Below are 16,209 nucleotides of genomic sequence, written 5' to 3'. Positions count from 1 at the left end.
TGGTTAATGGAGACATTTATATGATAATAACTTTTATTATTGCTAAGTTCCCATAGAACTTGAACAGACAAATTATCTGAGCAACATGACTGAAGCCTAATTATTAAACTTTGCATGAGTGCAGTGTGCATAACCGTATATCGTGTCTGTAAAATAAACCCATTTGAAATCTATTGAGAATTTACCGCTTTTCACTGCTATGGAAAAAGTCAAACATGATCCATCTTCCACTAGACCGCCTTCCGCATTTATCTTTTTTGAATACGGAAGGTGGTCTGGGAAATAGATTTTATTATATTAAGTTTTAAAAATGGATATTTTTCTTACAAAACCCCATTGATTTGCTTCAGAAGGCCGTTATTAACCCCCTGGAGCAGTGTGGAGTACATTTATGATTGATGGATGTGCTTTTTAAGCTTCAAACTCGTGGGCCATGTTCACTGCCATTATAAGGCTTGGAAGCGTCAGGATATTTATTAAAGGAACTGTATGTAAGAAATATATTTCAATGAATCATAAAATGGCCCTGATATGTCTCTAGACATTAATTAATCGTGTTAATTTCAAATACTTATATCACTGACAACAGTAGTCTGGCCAGGATATTGTCATTTAAAAGTTGTTGTAGCAGCCCTCAACTGATGTTGATGTTGACATGTTGTGTTTTGGCCTGAAGCTCCACCCTCCACCTATCTACCTATCACAAAGTCAGTAGTGTTTCGGCATCCGGGTTGCCAGCTCTGCTCTAGTTAACACAGCTGCAGCTACAAACGTTCCTGCTGGATCCTGCAGCCTATCTGGCAACCTCAAGTCAGAGGGAGGGGGAGGGGGGATACACCGCTCTACAGTCATTTGAAAGTGATTGCAGTACCAGTTTTGGCCACAATCTTACATACACTTCCTTTAATATAACTCTGATTGTGTTCATTAGAAAGAAGAAAGTCATATACACCTAGGATGGTTTAAGGGTGAGTAAATCCTTGGATAATTTTCATTTTAAAGTGAACTAGTCCTTTAAGTAAAGTTAGTATAGTTGGCACTTTCTGTCAAACCGATAAGGCTTCAGGTGCTTAAATAGTATAAAATGCATATGCTCTGTAAACAAGTAAAGGTGGGCGTACACGGTGCGATTTTTGCTGTCGTACGAACTCGCAGACGATTTTTTTTTCTCGGGAGAAATCGCGTGGACATCGTGGATGCTCGTATGGTCGCGGCTCGCACCGTGTGAGAGGAAATACGAGACGAGCCGAGCATGTTAAGAGCACCTCCCGACCTTACGATCATTTTTAAACATGTTTAAAAAGTTCGGGGAGTCGGCCCGATTTTTACCAGCATATGGCTGTCCCCTATTGCCAAATCATGCACAAGCACGTCACATACGCTCAATCTATGACTATTATTAGCTCAGTGGCTGCCACATACTGCGTTCACACACACACACACACACACACTTTCTCTCTCTCACGTGCACTCTTCTCTCTCCCTCTGGTTGTTTCGGTTAAAAGGAATGGCTTTTCAACAAATCATTTTCACACCTTTTTTCTTTATTTTTTGTATCTGAAGCTATAGCAGCAACATTGAAAGCCGGTGTCTGTGTTACATGAAAACTTGTGTGATCGCGGCTGGCTCGCGATGCAAACAGTCGTGCCGTGTACCAGCTGATTTGATGCGATGATCAAATTAAATGACTCGTAGCGTCTGCAATATCTCACGACCTTCCGAGTGTCCGAATTCGCACAGTGTACGCCCGCCTTAATTGTTAACTAGGTTATTACTTTTGTCACGATTCACCAGTAAGAGTGCGCCAATTACCACAAGAGGGCACTCCAACCCGTACTGTCATTCTATCATAGACTACATTACCCACAATCCTTTGTCTGGACTCATTAGCACTCACCGTTTACACCAGTGTCTCGTTACCTCATTATCTCTGCCTATATACACCATGTTCACTCTGTTATTCACTGTGAAGTCTTGTTTGTGGTAATACTGTATATCTGAGCGTTTTCCATTTTTTCTTGTCTCTTGGTATTGGATTACTTGTCTGTTCCATGGATTACCTAGTCTGACGTAGTCATACTCAATTCTAGTCAGAATATGAGTCTGAAACTGCTCCATTGGGCTGTGATTATGGGGTGTGTTTCAACTGACCCAGGAAAGACATCAATTGGATAGACCTACAACCAATCAGAGCAACGAAGTGACACATTACGTTGACAGAGCTCAACTGCACTGTGTTGCCAAGTCCATGTTTTTTTCCGCGGGTTGTTTTCCATGTCCGCGGGTTGAATCGACTATTATGTAATATATAGACACATGAATGCAAATTTTAGCAAGCAACCTTGCCAAAATAACAAACACTTTACCCCGCAAACGCCATTTTTTCCCAGAGAACCCCCCCGAGAAGCTATTGTTTAGGGCTAGTAGTATGCGGGTTTTGTTGTAAAACTTGGCAACCCTGTCTGCACACACGCTGAAATAAACGATATTTGCCGGTGTTGTAAAAAAAGAAAAGAATTTAAGGACACACAGAGTACTTACCAACATGATCATCATTTCAGAGAGAAATTGTGAAGGTGACTGCATAAAAACAAGCTCTCCGTTTAGGATTTGAACAAATATAATCCAAGCCCCTTTCATGACGTGCATGATTACGTTACTGTTTATCATCTGTCCATCATCGTCTAAAGCCCTGATGATTTCATTGGTCTGAACAGTTTCTGTTCGGGCATAATCACTCCTCTATGGATCGAGACCGAACTGCCCAAGCTCAAATGTTGTTGGCGGGGCTGAGTTCGGCTGTCATCCAGGCAATGGATTACCCTTTTGCTGTCTCTGTGGTCTTGTTTGCCTGTTTAGACTGCTTGCATGTGTATGACCTAATGCCTAGTTTTGACTATGATTGTGGATTACCCTCTGAATAAATACTGCATTTGGATCGTACCTTCTGTCTCAGAGCAGTTACGTTACAACATTATTGCAGTTATGTTATCAACCAACATTGCATGTGTGGAACATAGGTAGGATCCTAAAAAAGACCATTTTGCTAAAATAAATAAACAAACAAACAACCAAATCAATCAATCAACCAACCAACCAAACAATCAATCAATCTCGTGAGGGATGTCTAAAACAGTTCACAATTCAGCCATGCACCCAATGTTCAAACCAAAACGACACCCTTGCTAAGTTACAGGCAAGGCTTAGTGGTTCCTGGTTGTCCCTATCCTGTTTTTAACCCTGGTTAAGTGGTTAAAGAAGTTAGTTCTCACCTTAATCCATAAAGAACTGTGCCGTCTGGATGCAAGCGGATCATGCGGTTCTTCACTGTGACACCGTGGACGAAAGACTTCTTGTCATTTAGGAAATAAGTGTCAGGAACCCAGAGTTGGTCAGCTACCCGGTTGTCTAGAGTAAGATTGAGAGGGATTCCAGTATATGCTAGCCGCTTGTCCCTCCAATACTGCTGGAAATACATTGTCAATGTGTAGTCCTGTAGGAAAGTGAAAGAGAAACATTAGCAGTTCATTTTATCACACAAAATGATCAGAAAAAAGCATCCACAGCATTTAGCCATAACATTTCAATTGCAATTTGTTCACCAAGTGTTTATAGAAAGAAGAGAACTATATTGTTCACAATTGTACTTATTTTGACACTGGACCACAAAACCACTCATGAGTCGCTTGGGTATATTTGCGGCAATAGCCAACAATACATTCAAAACTCAAAATTATCCATTTTTCTTTTATGCCAAAATAAATGTTCAAATAGTTGTATATCAGCCAAATATTGTCCTATCCTAACAAATGCATACATCCACACATCAATGGAAAGCGTTCAGATGATATATAAATGACCCTTATGACTGTTTTTTGTGGCCCAGGGTCACAATTATTATTTATTTTTTTTTATTCTATGATTGTGTATCATGAAATTTGAATTTATTCATTTTACAGATGCATTTATCCAACACGACTTACACATGAGGAATACAGGAAGTGATTCTTTGTGAAAAAAGTGCTCAAAATACACAATTTCAGTTTTTTCTTAGCATAGCATAAGCTAGAATAGGGAGCTAGAATTTTAATGATGAGGTTAAGTGCTCATGGAAGAGAGAAACAAGGAATATAGATAGTTGCTCAAAATACATAAAACAATATGTGTCAAATATTGTGTCTGTGCCATTTCATGTGACACAAGGTAACAAAAAATAAATGTAATCTTTTTTTTAACACAATAAATTGTAAGGATGCATGATCTATTTAAGACCATGTGATCATAAATGACAAAATGACTTCTTCAAAGTGACCATCATATGCACCCTTAGCTAACAGCCTTGTAAAAAGGCCTCAGGTTCAGCTCCTCACTTTTGCTCTGGAATGACCTTTCTAGTTATGTCCTCTTCTTGTAGTGTCGATAAAAGGACGCAAAAAATGCTATTCTGAATTCACCCTAGATTTTGGAACAGTGTTCACACACTCAGTTTTTCCTAAAGGGTTGAAAGTGTCACGGTCAGAAATAGAAATCTAAAGCCTGTGGCCTCCAGAAAATAGATTTTCTGTTGTCTGAGTAATATTTATAGAAACATCAAAAGTTGGATTGGAAACAAGCTGCCTTCGGCCTCTATCTTTCAAGTCTGTCTGCCACGAAGATGCTGCGTGGCCATCTCTGCGAGGCACTCGTCTGCGCTGCGCGGACTATGGATTTCCATTACCATTGCCATATAGTCTCAGTAGTCCACTCGACATCAGCTCGTAGAGCTATACTATATGACCTCAGCGACTCACAGTATAGAAATTCAATCAAACTAAAGCATTGGCATGATAGGCCTTATTTGGGCCGCCTCTGAAACTCAATGAATTTTAAAAGGGCTGAAATCACAAAATTTATGGACCTCATTTGTCCCCTGGGCCAGAGTTGAACCTGGTTGAAATCCAGTAGGAAGCCCGGGTGTGGGTATGTGTGTGTGTACTATGTGTGTCTGCTATTAGGTTCTTGTGGATAAAATGAAGGCCTCACATGCTGTCCACCACAATGTGCACAACCTGTTGATGTAATAAGAAGTAATTCACTTAGAAACATATGTTAGAATGGGTTTAGGTCCCTGGGGCTGACTTCAGACTGTGCCAGCAGATCTGTGAAAGCAGAGGCTGTGCAAGAGAGCGTGTAAGCTGAGTTCATTAGCTAACGAGATGAGGGGGGACGACATGACAGGGACACCTTCTTTATGATTACTAATGTCTGTGATTCCCTTGCTTTCTCAGACTTCCATTCTTTCCACACCTATCCTTCTTCCTACTTCTTATTCTCCTCCATTCTCCCTTCATCTCTTTCTATAAGGCTTTTGTTTTAATTAATCCACTAAATGGCACTGATGGATACAAATCTTTCTCACAATACATTATCCCCTACATTACCAGAAGTAGTACTAATGCTAATTATAATTAAAAAGGCTTCATACCCCCGTCAATATTGGGTAGCAGCAACACAGTAGTGAAGATTTAAAGGTATAGTTTGCCGAAAAATGAAAATTTTATAATTTACTTATCATTTGAACCTGTATTTTCTTTTGAAACTCATGGAATGATTCAATGTTCAAAAATAATATATTTTGTGAGTGTGAGTGTGAGTGTGAGTGTGAGTGTGAGTGTGAGTGTGAGTGTGAGGGTGAGTGTGAGTGTGCGTGTGTGTGGGCATGTTTTTGTGACATATGAGGACACAAATGTGTATAATGACATGGGTATGACACAGGTATTACAAGGAGAGTGTGAAATATGAGGACATTGGCCATGTCCCCACTTTTCAAAATGCTTATAAATCATACAGGATGAGTTTTTTTAGAAAGTAAAAATGCAGAATGTTTCCTTACTTTTGGAACCAGCATACCTCGAGTAAGCGAGGTCTGAGTTAATCAACCGAAAGATCAAGGTAAATGTGACGGTGAGTTAACCTTGCTTTTTGGAATCCACCCTGGTAGCTTCTTACTATGTTCTCTGCTAACAGTATACACATGTACCCATTATATTGTATGTCTCAGTGGAGAGGATGCAAAGTATATTCATCTCTCAAATACTTGCATGTAGGGCCATTTGTGTCTGGTAATGTTTTCTTCACTGCTGGTATTTTACATACAATATTATCAACACCACTGCACAGAGACACTCCCATCACAAACATAATGTTTAGTTATGAATGATTATATATAATAATGTACTGTATTCACACACAGTACATTAGTCAAACATGATCCAGACAACACAGCAAAGCCAGAGGTGCTCTGAAAAGGAGCGAAAACAGTGTTATTTTCGTGTATATTTAATAATGGAGTAAACAGATGCAGTCTTGCCAGCTGAGCGATTTGATACTTTTGATATCTGGGGAACTGTGCTGCTGTGGTCACACAAAAGTAAAGGCATCAATCATTCATTACTGGGTAAAATGTTATAGTAGTACATTCAAGCTGCAAGTAGAAAACAGCTCAAAATAAAGTCATCTTAAGATGCTGCTCACTACATCTCAGGGTATGACTCCTCAGTAAATCATTGTTGTTGTTCTCCACTGAGAGGGATTCCCTCATGATAAAGTGACACCACATTCTGACATATACACTACTTCCCCTGTCCCACAGATAAAAATAACAGATGAAAAGCAAGAGAAACAAACAGAGAGACATTATTTCAAATCTGAAACTGACAATCTATTAATGTAGGCGCTGATATCAAACACAAGGGAACTCACAACAGAACCGAGACATAGATTTACCCCTGCTAGATTCAGATTACAGGTACAAGGCTGAAAATATATTTAGATTTTATTATAAAAATAATCACATTTATTATAAAATGTATCTTATTTTGTATAATAATAATAATAATAATAATAATAATAATAATAATAATAATAATAATAATAATAATAAATATAGCTGCAAGCAGCCATTATCGGGGCCAAGCGCAAAGAAGAAGACAAGACATGCCAGCATGGCTGGAAGTCTCAAGCCAACTGCAACAATGAGCCATTAAGGACCTATTAAGTTGATTTTAGGCAAAATAGCAGTCAAATTTTAAATACAGTCAATAATAATGGTTTAATGGTTTATCACTTTCGACCAATAGGTGTCACTGTTACGAAACTGATGTGGTTTAGTCAGATTGAGATGACAATGACACATGCAAAGTTTGGTGTCAATATGTCAAAGCATTGCAGAGATACAGCCTCAAGAGTCATTTTTGCATCATGGCTCAACTCTGTTGCAGTGGTATATGAAAACTGTTTTGTCTATCAATCCGAAATCCATAAGTATTTGTCAGCATGGTCTGAAGACGATACGGATCAATTTTGGTGAAAATCGGACAAACGGTCTAGGATGAGTTTGAAAAAGTAGATTTTTAACAAATAACAAGATGGAGCACAGATATGTTTGCAAAATATGGCAAAATTGGTATCTATCTTCTCGGCATGAGCCAATGAATGTATTATGACCAGTCTCATTACAATAGGCTAATTTAATCAAAAGTTATTAGCATTTTTGTACATTTTATTACAACTTTTGACCACAAGGTGGCGCTGCCCCGAAACTTTTTGAATATCTTCGGGACATAGAGCGGAAGACACATACCGAGTTTTGTAACGATACACTAGTGCATTCTTAAATTATAGCATTAGCATTTTAAACCGTAATACTGCATTGAAGTCAATGGGAATTTCATGTTTTGTTTTATTATAGCGCCACCAAGAGGCACAATCCCACCAATTTTTTTATGTGTCCTCGTAGTGAGCCCATACATATGTGTGTCAAGTTTGGTGAAAATATTTCATTTTGTTTTGGAGTTATAGACATTTATATGAAAAAACACGTAAAAAATGACTGACACCTGACTTTGATTGGATTTTACTACCCCTTACTATCAATATTTTGAGATTTGGGCATTAGCGTATAGCTATCGACCTATGTTTCCGAACTTCTGAGGCTGGTTTCGTCTCGATCGGACTAGCGGTTTCGAAGATATCAGCAAATGTTTTTTAAGCACTAAATTACAACTCTGCGCAAACCATATGCCGAAACCTGGCAAGTCTGGTATCGTTGGAGTCGGCAAGGATTCAGGAGACCAAAAAACACACTCCCATCAAAATATGTCAACCACACCCAAAGTTATAAGCGTTTGAAAAAAAAAAATCTCCACTAGGTGGCGCTGTTTCGAAACTTCTCAGGCTACTTCAGGGCATCGTGGTGATGACCCATACCAAGTTTCATAACAATCTGTTCATGCGTTCATAAAATACAGCATTTTTGCACATAATTCAAAATGGCCGACATCCAAAATGGCCGACATGGTAAAATTGGATATCAGTCGACTCGGCATGACGCCCTGAATCTAATGAGACCAATTTTATGATTTTTGGATAAACGGTTCAGAAGTTATAAGCCAAAATAGGCATTTTTCGTATCTCCGGACAGGTAGGTGGCGCTGCGCCGAAACGCTGCATGTTGCTTCAAGTCATGCTTGTGATGACATGTACCAAGGTTGGTTTGAATACGATAAAGCGTTGCGGAGATATAGCCTTTAGTGTGTTTTTGCAACCTCCACGTAAAATTTGTTTGTGCGTTTATTGAAAACGATTGGACGAATCAACTTGAATTCCATAACTTTTTGTCAACATGCTCTGAAGATGATCTGTTTCAATTTTCGTGAAAATCGGAGCAACGGCCTAGGAGGAGTTCGAAAAAGTAGGTTTTTCAGAAAATTCAAAATGGCGGGAAAATTTGCATACCGGAAAATGACATCATAGGGTGAAATCGAATCGGCTTGAGCCAAGGAATCCGATGAAAAAAGAATTTTGTTTCTAGCCCTTAGGGGTCAAAAGTTATAAGCACAAATATGAGTGAAACTTTGGACAGGTGGTGGCGCTAGAGGGATTGAGTTAGAGGCACCAAATTTGCTATAGTGACAGCTCAGACTGGCCTCTATGAGTGTGCCAAATTTCACAACTTTTTACCATACGGTTCTATGGGCTGCCAGAGACTCCTTAGGCGGAAGAAGCAGAATAATAAATATAGCTGCAAGCAGCCATTATCGGGGCCAAGCGCAAAGAAGAAGACAAGACATGCCAGCATGGCTGGAAGTCTCAAGCCAACTGCAACAATGAGCCATTAAGGACCTATTAAGTTGATTTTAGGCAAAATAGCAGTCAAATTTTAAATACAGTCAATAATAATGGTTTAATGGTTTATCACTTTCGACCAATAGGTGTCACTGTTACGAAACTGATGTGGTTTAGTCAGATTGAGATGACAATGACACATGCAAAGTTTGGTGTCAATATGTCAAAGCATTGCAGAGATACAGCCTCAAGAGTAATTTTTGCATCATGGCTCAACTCTGTTGCAGTGGTATATGAAAACTGTTTTGTCTATCAATCCGAAATCCATAACTATTTGTCAGCATGGTCTGAAGACGATACGGATCAATTTTGGTGAAAATCGGACAAACGGTCTAGGATGAGTTTGAAAAAGTAGATTTTTAACAAATAACAAGATGGAGCACAGATATGTTTGCAAAATATGGCAAAATTGGTATCTATCTTCTCGGCATGAGCCAATGAATGTATTATGACCAGTCTCATTACAATAGGCTAATTTAATCAAAAGTTATTAGCATTTTTGTACATTTTATTACAACTTTTGACCACAAGGTGGCGCTACCCCGAAACTTTTTGAGTATCTTCAGGACATGGAGCGGAAGACACATACCGAGTTTTGTAACGATACGCTAATGCATTCGTAAATTATAGCATTAGCATTTTAAACCATAATACTGCATTGAAGTCAATGGGAATTTCATGTTTTGTTTTATTATAGCGCCACCAAGAGGCACAATCCCACCAATTTTTTTATGTGTCCTCATAGTGAGCCCATACATATGTGTGTCAAGTTTGGTGAAAATATCTCATTTTGTTTTGGAGTTATAGACATTTATATGAAAAAACACGTAAAAAAGGACTGACACCTGACTTTGATTGGATTTTACTACCCCTTACTATCAATATTTTGAGATTTGGGCATTAGCGTATAGCTATCGACCTATGTTTCCGAACTTCTGAGGCTGGTTTCGTCTCGATCGGACTAGCGGTTTCGAAGATATCAGCAAATGTTTTTTAAGCACTAAATTACAACTCTGCGCAAACCATATGCCGAAACCTGGCAAGTCTGGTATCGTTGGAGTCGGCAAGGATTCAGGAGACCAAAAAACACACTCCCATCAAAATATGTCAACCACACCCAAAGTTATAAGCGTTTGAAAAAAAAAATTCTCCACTAGGTGGCGCTGTTTCGAAACTTCTCAGGCTACTTCAGGGCATCGTGGTGATGACCCATACCAAGTTTCATAACAATCTGTTCATGCGTTCATAAAATACAGCATTTTTGCACATAATTCAAAATGGCCGACATCCAAAATGGCCGACATGGTAAAATTGGATATCAGTCGACTCGGCATGACGCCCTGAATCTAATGAGACCAATTTTATGATTTTTGGATAAACGGTTCAGAAGTTATAAGCCAAAATAGGCATTTTTCGTATCTCCGGACAGGTAGGTGGCGCTGCGCCGAAACGCTGCATGTTGCTTCAAGTCATGCTTGTGATGACATGTACCAAGGTTGGTTTGAATACGATAAAGCGTTGCGGAGATATAGCCTTTAGTGTGTTTTTGCAACCTCCACGTAAAATTTGTTTGTGCGTTTATTGAAAACGATTGGACGAATCAACTTGAATTCCATAACTTTTTGTCAACATGCTCTGAAGATGATCCGTTTCAATTTTCGTGAAAATCGGAGCAACGGCCTAGGAGGAGTTCGAAAAAGTAGGTTTTTCAGAAAATTCAAAATGGCGGGAAAATTTGCATACCGGAAAATGACATCATAGGGTGAAATCGAATCGGCTTGAGCCAAGGAATCCGATGAAAAAAGAATTTTGTTTCTAGCCCTTAGGGGTCAAAAGTTATAAGCATAAATATGAGTGAAACTTTGGACAGGTGGTGGCGCTAGAGGGATTGAGTTAGAGGCACCAAATTTGCTATAGTGACAGCTCAGACTGGCCTCTATGAGTGTGCCAAATTTCACAACTTTTTACCATACGGTTCTATGGGCTGCCAGAGACTCCTATGGCGGAAAAAGAAGAAGAAGCAGAATAATAATAGGAACACTAACGATTTCAATAGGTGCCTCCGCACCTTCGGTGCTTGGCCCCTAATAATAGGAACACTAACGATTTCAATAGGTGCCTCCGCACCTTCGGTGCTTGGCCCCTAATAATAAATAATAAATTAACCTTTTTGGAGCATTTTGGAGCCTGCATCAAATTAAATTTACAAAAGTAATTGTATACACATAAGAACATTAAAATGCAAGTAAAAGTAATGTGTCTACTTTAATATTTCAAGTAACTTTTGTGAAAATCATGTCATTTTGGTATATTCTGGTATTTAAATGACATGGGGACTTTTGTCCCAAAAATGCAGTTTGTAAGAGATCATTTAGTGTAACAGTTTTAGCATCTTATTTATATTACAGTTAAATGAGGAATGTTTAGCACTGACAAATATGTTAAACTTAAAAAATATTAATAATTTAATGCATTTTTGTATCGTTTCATTTGCATTATTAATTCAAATGTCCTCATTTATGTTAAATAAAACAAAAGGTATTCATAAATATATCTGCAAGGAATAATTTTAGGCTAGAGCAAGTCAGAAACAAAGTGACAAGCCAAGCAAGCACGGCATCAGCATCTGCTCATTTACTCAGGAATATTATTAAAACTAATTTAATGATGCAGACTAATATTAAACACATTGCAGTTATGGGAACAATGGCAATATTATCTCATTTTTGGCTAAATGTAATATAGAGTAATAAACCATGAGTGAACCATTCAGCGTAACGGATATATTTGTGTAAAAATTAAACAATATTCTTATTCTGACCTGTAATTAATAAGATATATAAAAGAATATGTTACATGTATGCCTTTTTGTTTTATCTGTGACCCTGTTATTACTATGTTCTGATTAGTTAATTTGGTTCAACTTGTTCAAGCTGACAAATGGGTCAAGCTATTAGAAAAAAGCATAAAGATTTAAATAATAATACTAAAAATAATTATAATCAATATCTACAATCTGAAGTGACGTATGACACAGAAACTACACTTTTCACCATATTTACATCCTAAATAGTATTTGAAAATATGAACATTTGTGAAGAGGAGGATCAATCATAGTAAAGGAAAGAAAAATCCTGTCAATAAATGAGACCCTCTGGGAGGCTGAGGTGATCGCGTCATCAGCTGGGTGAGGAGTGTGTGCTCTCACACAAAGACAAGCTTTCAAGCATGCCAGTCAGAGAGCATTTACGTCAACTTACCAACACCACGTCTACTGGGAATATCAGAATAACAGCAATAAGAGAGATTCCTCTGTGCACTGTGTATATGTCAGCATGAAAACTTCACTTATCTGTAGTGTGGGTATTCAGCTTAGATGTAATAAATAGAACAGATTGAAATATTTTTATGTGTAAAAATAAGCAAACAATTGTTAGATTTAAAGATAAAGTGTGTATTTTTTCTGTATTAAATCACTTTCTCCTACATCCTAAATTCTGAATCTGAAGTTTAGAATCTAATTTAGAATCTGAATTTTTAAATTAATGACTTATACATTAAAACAAATAAGTTGCAACCGGTGCCTTTTAATATTAAGTGGAGACCATTTAAATCATACATAATTACAATTGTGTTTCAAATATTCATCCAATAACAAATTTGCAAACAAAATACTGTAAGCTGTAAGAGCCAAGAGATTAGTTTTAGATGCATTCTGATAAATCTGCATAAAAAAGGTAATATAAGTTGAAAAGCTAGTTTTTTTCCAAATGTTAAATGTAAAAATGTTTTAGCTCGACACAATACACTTGTTCCAAATGTAATCTTATGAAGTTAAATTGAGATAAAATTAAGTTTGGTCCCAAATATTTAAATGGATCTACTCTGTGCAAGTACATGCCATCATTTCACATTAGTTATATTTTAATTTAAACATACACTTTGTACCAAAGACCGTGGTAATATATTATTAAAATGGAGCCAATCTTGAAAAGCATTCAAATCTGATTGGAGTACACTTTGAGAGAAGTGAGGATTTAAAGTATAAATAACAGTATCGTCTGTATAAAGATGAGCAGAAGAGTGCAAAAGAATTAAGGGAAGATCATTAAAGGGGTGAAACCCATTGAAGGGGTGAAATGCTTTTTCATGCATACTGAGCTTTTTACACTGTTAAATACTTGGATTCCCATGCTAAACATAGACAAAGATGTGTGTATTTGATGGAGTATTTCTGTGTCAAAAATACTCCTTCCGGTTTCTCACAAGTTTTGGAAAGTTCTTTTCGAGTATGGGTCTGTGTGACGTCAAATGGGGCGGAATTTCCTTTAACGGGCCGTACAGGCTATTCTCCCGGAATGGGCGCGTTTTATGACCATAAACGCGTTTGCTCGGAAACGCCGGCTGCAATGCAGTCCCAGGACTTCACCAAATAAACAATGTCACCAAAGAAGTGTGTTTTTGTTGGAGCGGTCCCAACGATAAAGGTTCACGGTCCTGCCTTGGAAGCAGACGGTTAGTAAAACTGCTTCAAATGTACATGCTGTTGGCTTTCGTTGCGTAAGTACACATCAGTAAACAACACGATCGTGTATAGTTAATTTATCAATGGAGAATGTAATGTATGGTGTGTGTTTAAATACATTTGTTTAGCTGACCACTATTATTCCATATTAAACCTAATCGTTTCCACACAACGCGCTCTTCTTCATTCAAATGAGCTACTATTCCATTGTTTTTATATGTAAACACTAGTCTGACGCGCAAAACCTGACGCTTGCTACTGCTAAGGTTTAGTCGCATACAATAGTCCAAAAACCAAATCTTGTCTTCATAAACCATGAGTAAACACACACACATGTTGACAAGCTGCTAAGCATACAGTTACAGTAACGTTACATACCACATAGAGATGTCCTGCTGTTGCTGCTGCTCCTGTTCAATTTCAGGATCTGATTCTGGATACCATATATTTATGGTTGAATTTGATTGATAGCCATGGTTTATTTAGGATAATCTTTTCTTTTTCACATTTATGGATATCACAGCTTTCAGACGCTCTCAACGCACTAGCTGCGCTGATCTACAGCGTATCTTTTCTAAATTTAAATAAAAAGTCTAAAGACTTTTCGGAGATGAAGGATGCAATACTACTCTATAGGTACTCAAGACTGACATGACATTGACTGAAACTGAGTGTTTCATTTTATAAATTTATTTTATAAATGTGACCCCTGTTGGCAAAATGAGTCGCAATGAACAAATTATTTAAACAAAAAAAAATAGTTATTGTTGTGAGTTGTTATTTTCGCATTCAGTATGGGTCACAAATATTAATGAATCATATATTTTCCATTTATTTCATTTCACCTCTAAAAAAAAAAAATCTGTCACTATTCATATCTGTCACTCATATCATATGACTCACTTTCTTCAATGGAACACAAAGACATTTTTAAAGTCAAAGTAGAGACTTTCATTGTATGGACAGGACACCACTGAGATTTTTTGAAGAAAAAAAAAAAATCTTCTTTTGTGTTCAATAGAACAAGGATTGAAACGTAAAATGGCGGTAATTCAATTTCATTTTTGAGTGAATGGACCCTTTAATATAATAAAAGAATTGCCACTGAACTAGAATCATTGAGAGGAACTGGAACTGAAAATAGTTACATTTGTCCTGGTTTAAACTACTTTCGACTCCAGAAGCGTTGGCCTCTTGCATCCTCTGCTCAGAAATTACATCTGGCAGCCCAAGGTTCAGGTCAGTCGCAGAGCCAGTTTTCTTTCATATGATATTGATTTTCCTCCTGACATCAACGTGCTTCCTCCCATGCAAACAACAGCATTGAAGAAAGACAACCATTGTAAAGCGCACAGAGGAAAAAAAAACTACCTAGTAACAACGGATGAATTCCTGAGAGCGGTGAGAGGCACTCATCCCCAGAGCTCTGCAACTCAACAGGCTGTAGTTAACATGGTGTTCAAAGAGGCTGATGTCACAGCGTGATCTTGCTGCTTGCTCTCTCCATTGCCTGCTCTGCAGGGATAAGCCCAGGAGCTTTGAAGTGCATTCTGTGTGTCAACAAGACTTTCAACAGGAGATTGAAAGTATCCAAAAGGACATTTTGGCACGATTTAAACAGTGGAATGTCCACTTAACTCCATTTATAATTGAAGCAGAGAACCCCTGGATGTCACTTTGCGGACCACGTGAACTGTTTTTAGAGGGCACTTAGACCACAACATGCTCCATTTGCCTTCAGGTCATATGACACATACCAGTCGCTGGAAGGAAATAGTTCCCGGAGCACACCTATTTATCCTAAAGGTGGAGATAATAGGCACTTAGTGAAGTTCAGAGTTAACACTTCTATACACTGATATTACGCCTGATTGAACAATTACAGGCCACAAAGCTGACTATCAGGCTAAAAATAAAGGGGGCGAGAGCAAACAAAAGACTAAATATATTAATAATTCCGGTCTCCTTGACGACGCTCCCTCTCTGCAGAACGCCCACACAGGCTTGCTGAGCTCTGGGCCGATACCTTGCGCGTTTCTGAGGCTTTCCGGTGCATTCTTTCCGTTTCCTTCTCTCACTTTCACCTTGAAAGCACTTTGACCAAACTCAGCCATCAGGTTACAGCTGCATTAAATTAAAGGAAACCATCAGCATTCATCATAATGGATCATCATAGTGTTTCAGAAACCTGCCGCACACATCAACTTAGCAAAGTTGCATTCATCTGATTTTACTACACAAAGCTTGACCAGAGCACAGATTAAATTTTTGTAGATATAATTACATTTTCAGGTCCACACGCTTAAAAACAAACACACACACACACACACACACACACACACACACACACACACACACACACACACACACACACACACACACACACACGCACACACACGCACACACACGCACACACACACACACACACACACACACACACGTAATTTCATAAAGCCCCCCCACCTCCCTCTTCACCTGGGTAAGAACCATAAACATCTTCAAATTCTTACTAAAGATGA

The 16,209-nt window shown here is 38.2% G+C and overlaps 1 protein-coding gene across 3 annotated transcripts in view; it reads right to left on the bottom strand.

The window, feature by feature from the left end:
• gabrb3 (gamma-aminobutyric acid type A receptor subunit beta3) overlaps positions 1–16,209 on the bottom strand; it is a 68,194-nt gene that overhangs the window by 33,159 nt on the left and 18,826 nt on the right. For all 3 annotated transcript variants that reach the window (XM_067459964.1, XM_067459965.1, XM_067459963.1), the window contains exon 4: positions 3,273–3,493. In XM_067459964.1, coding sequence (XP_067316065.1) covers positions 3,273–3,493 — 221 coding nt within the window. The remainder of the gene's footprint in view (positions 1–3,272; positions 3,494–16,209) is intronic.

This window comes from Pseudorasbora parva, chromosome 12, assembly GCF_024679245.1.
Source record: "Pseudorasbora parva isolate DD20220531a chromosome 12, ASM2467924v1, whole genome shotgun sequence".
NCBI classification, from domain to species: domain Eukaryota; kingdom Metazoa; phylum Chordata; class Actinopteri; order Cypriniformes; family Gobionidae; genus Pseudorasbora; species Pseudorasbora parva.
The sequence above is the reverse complement of the archived record's forward strand: the minus strand, read 5'-3'. Positions and strand labels throughout refer to the sequence as shown.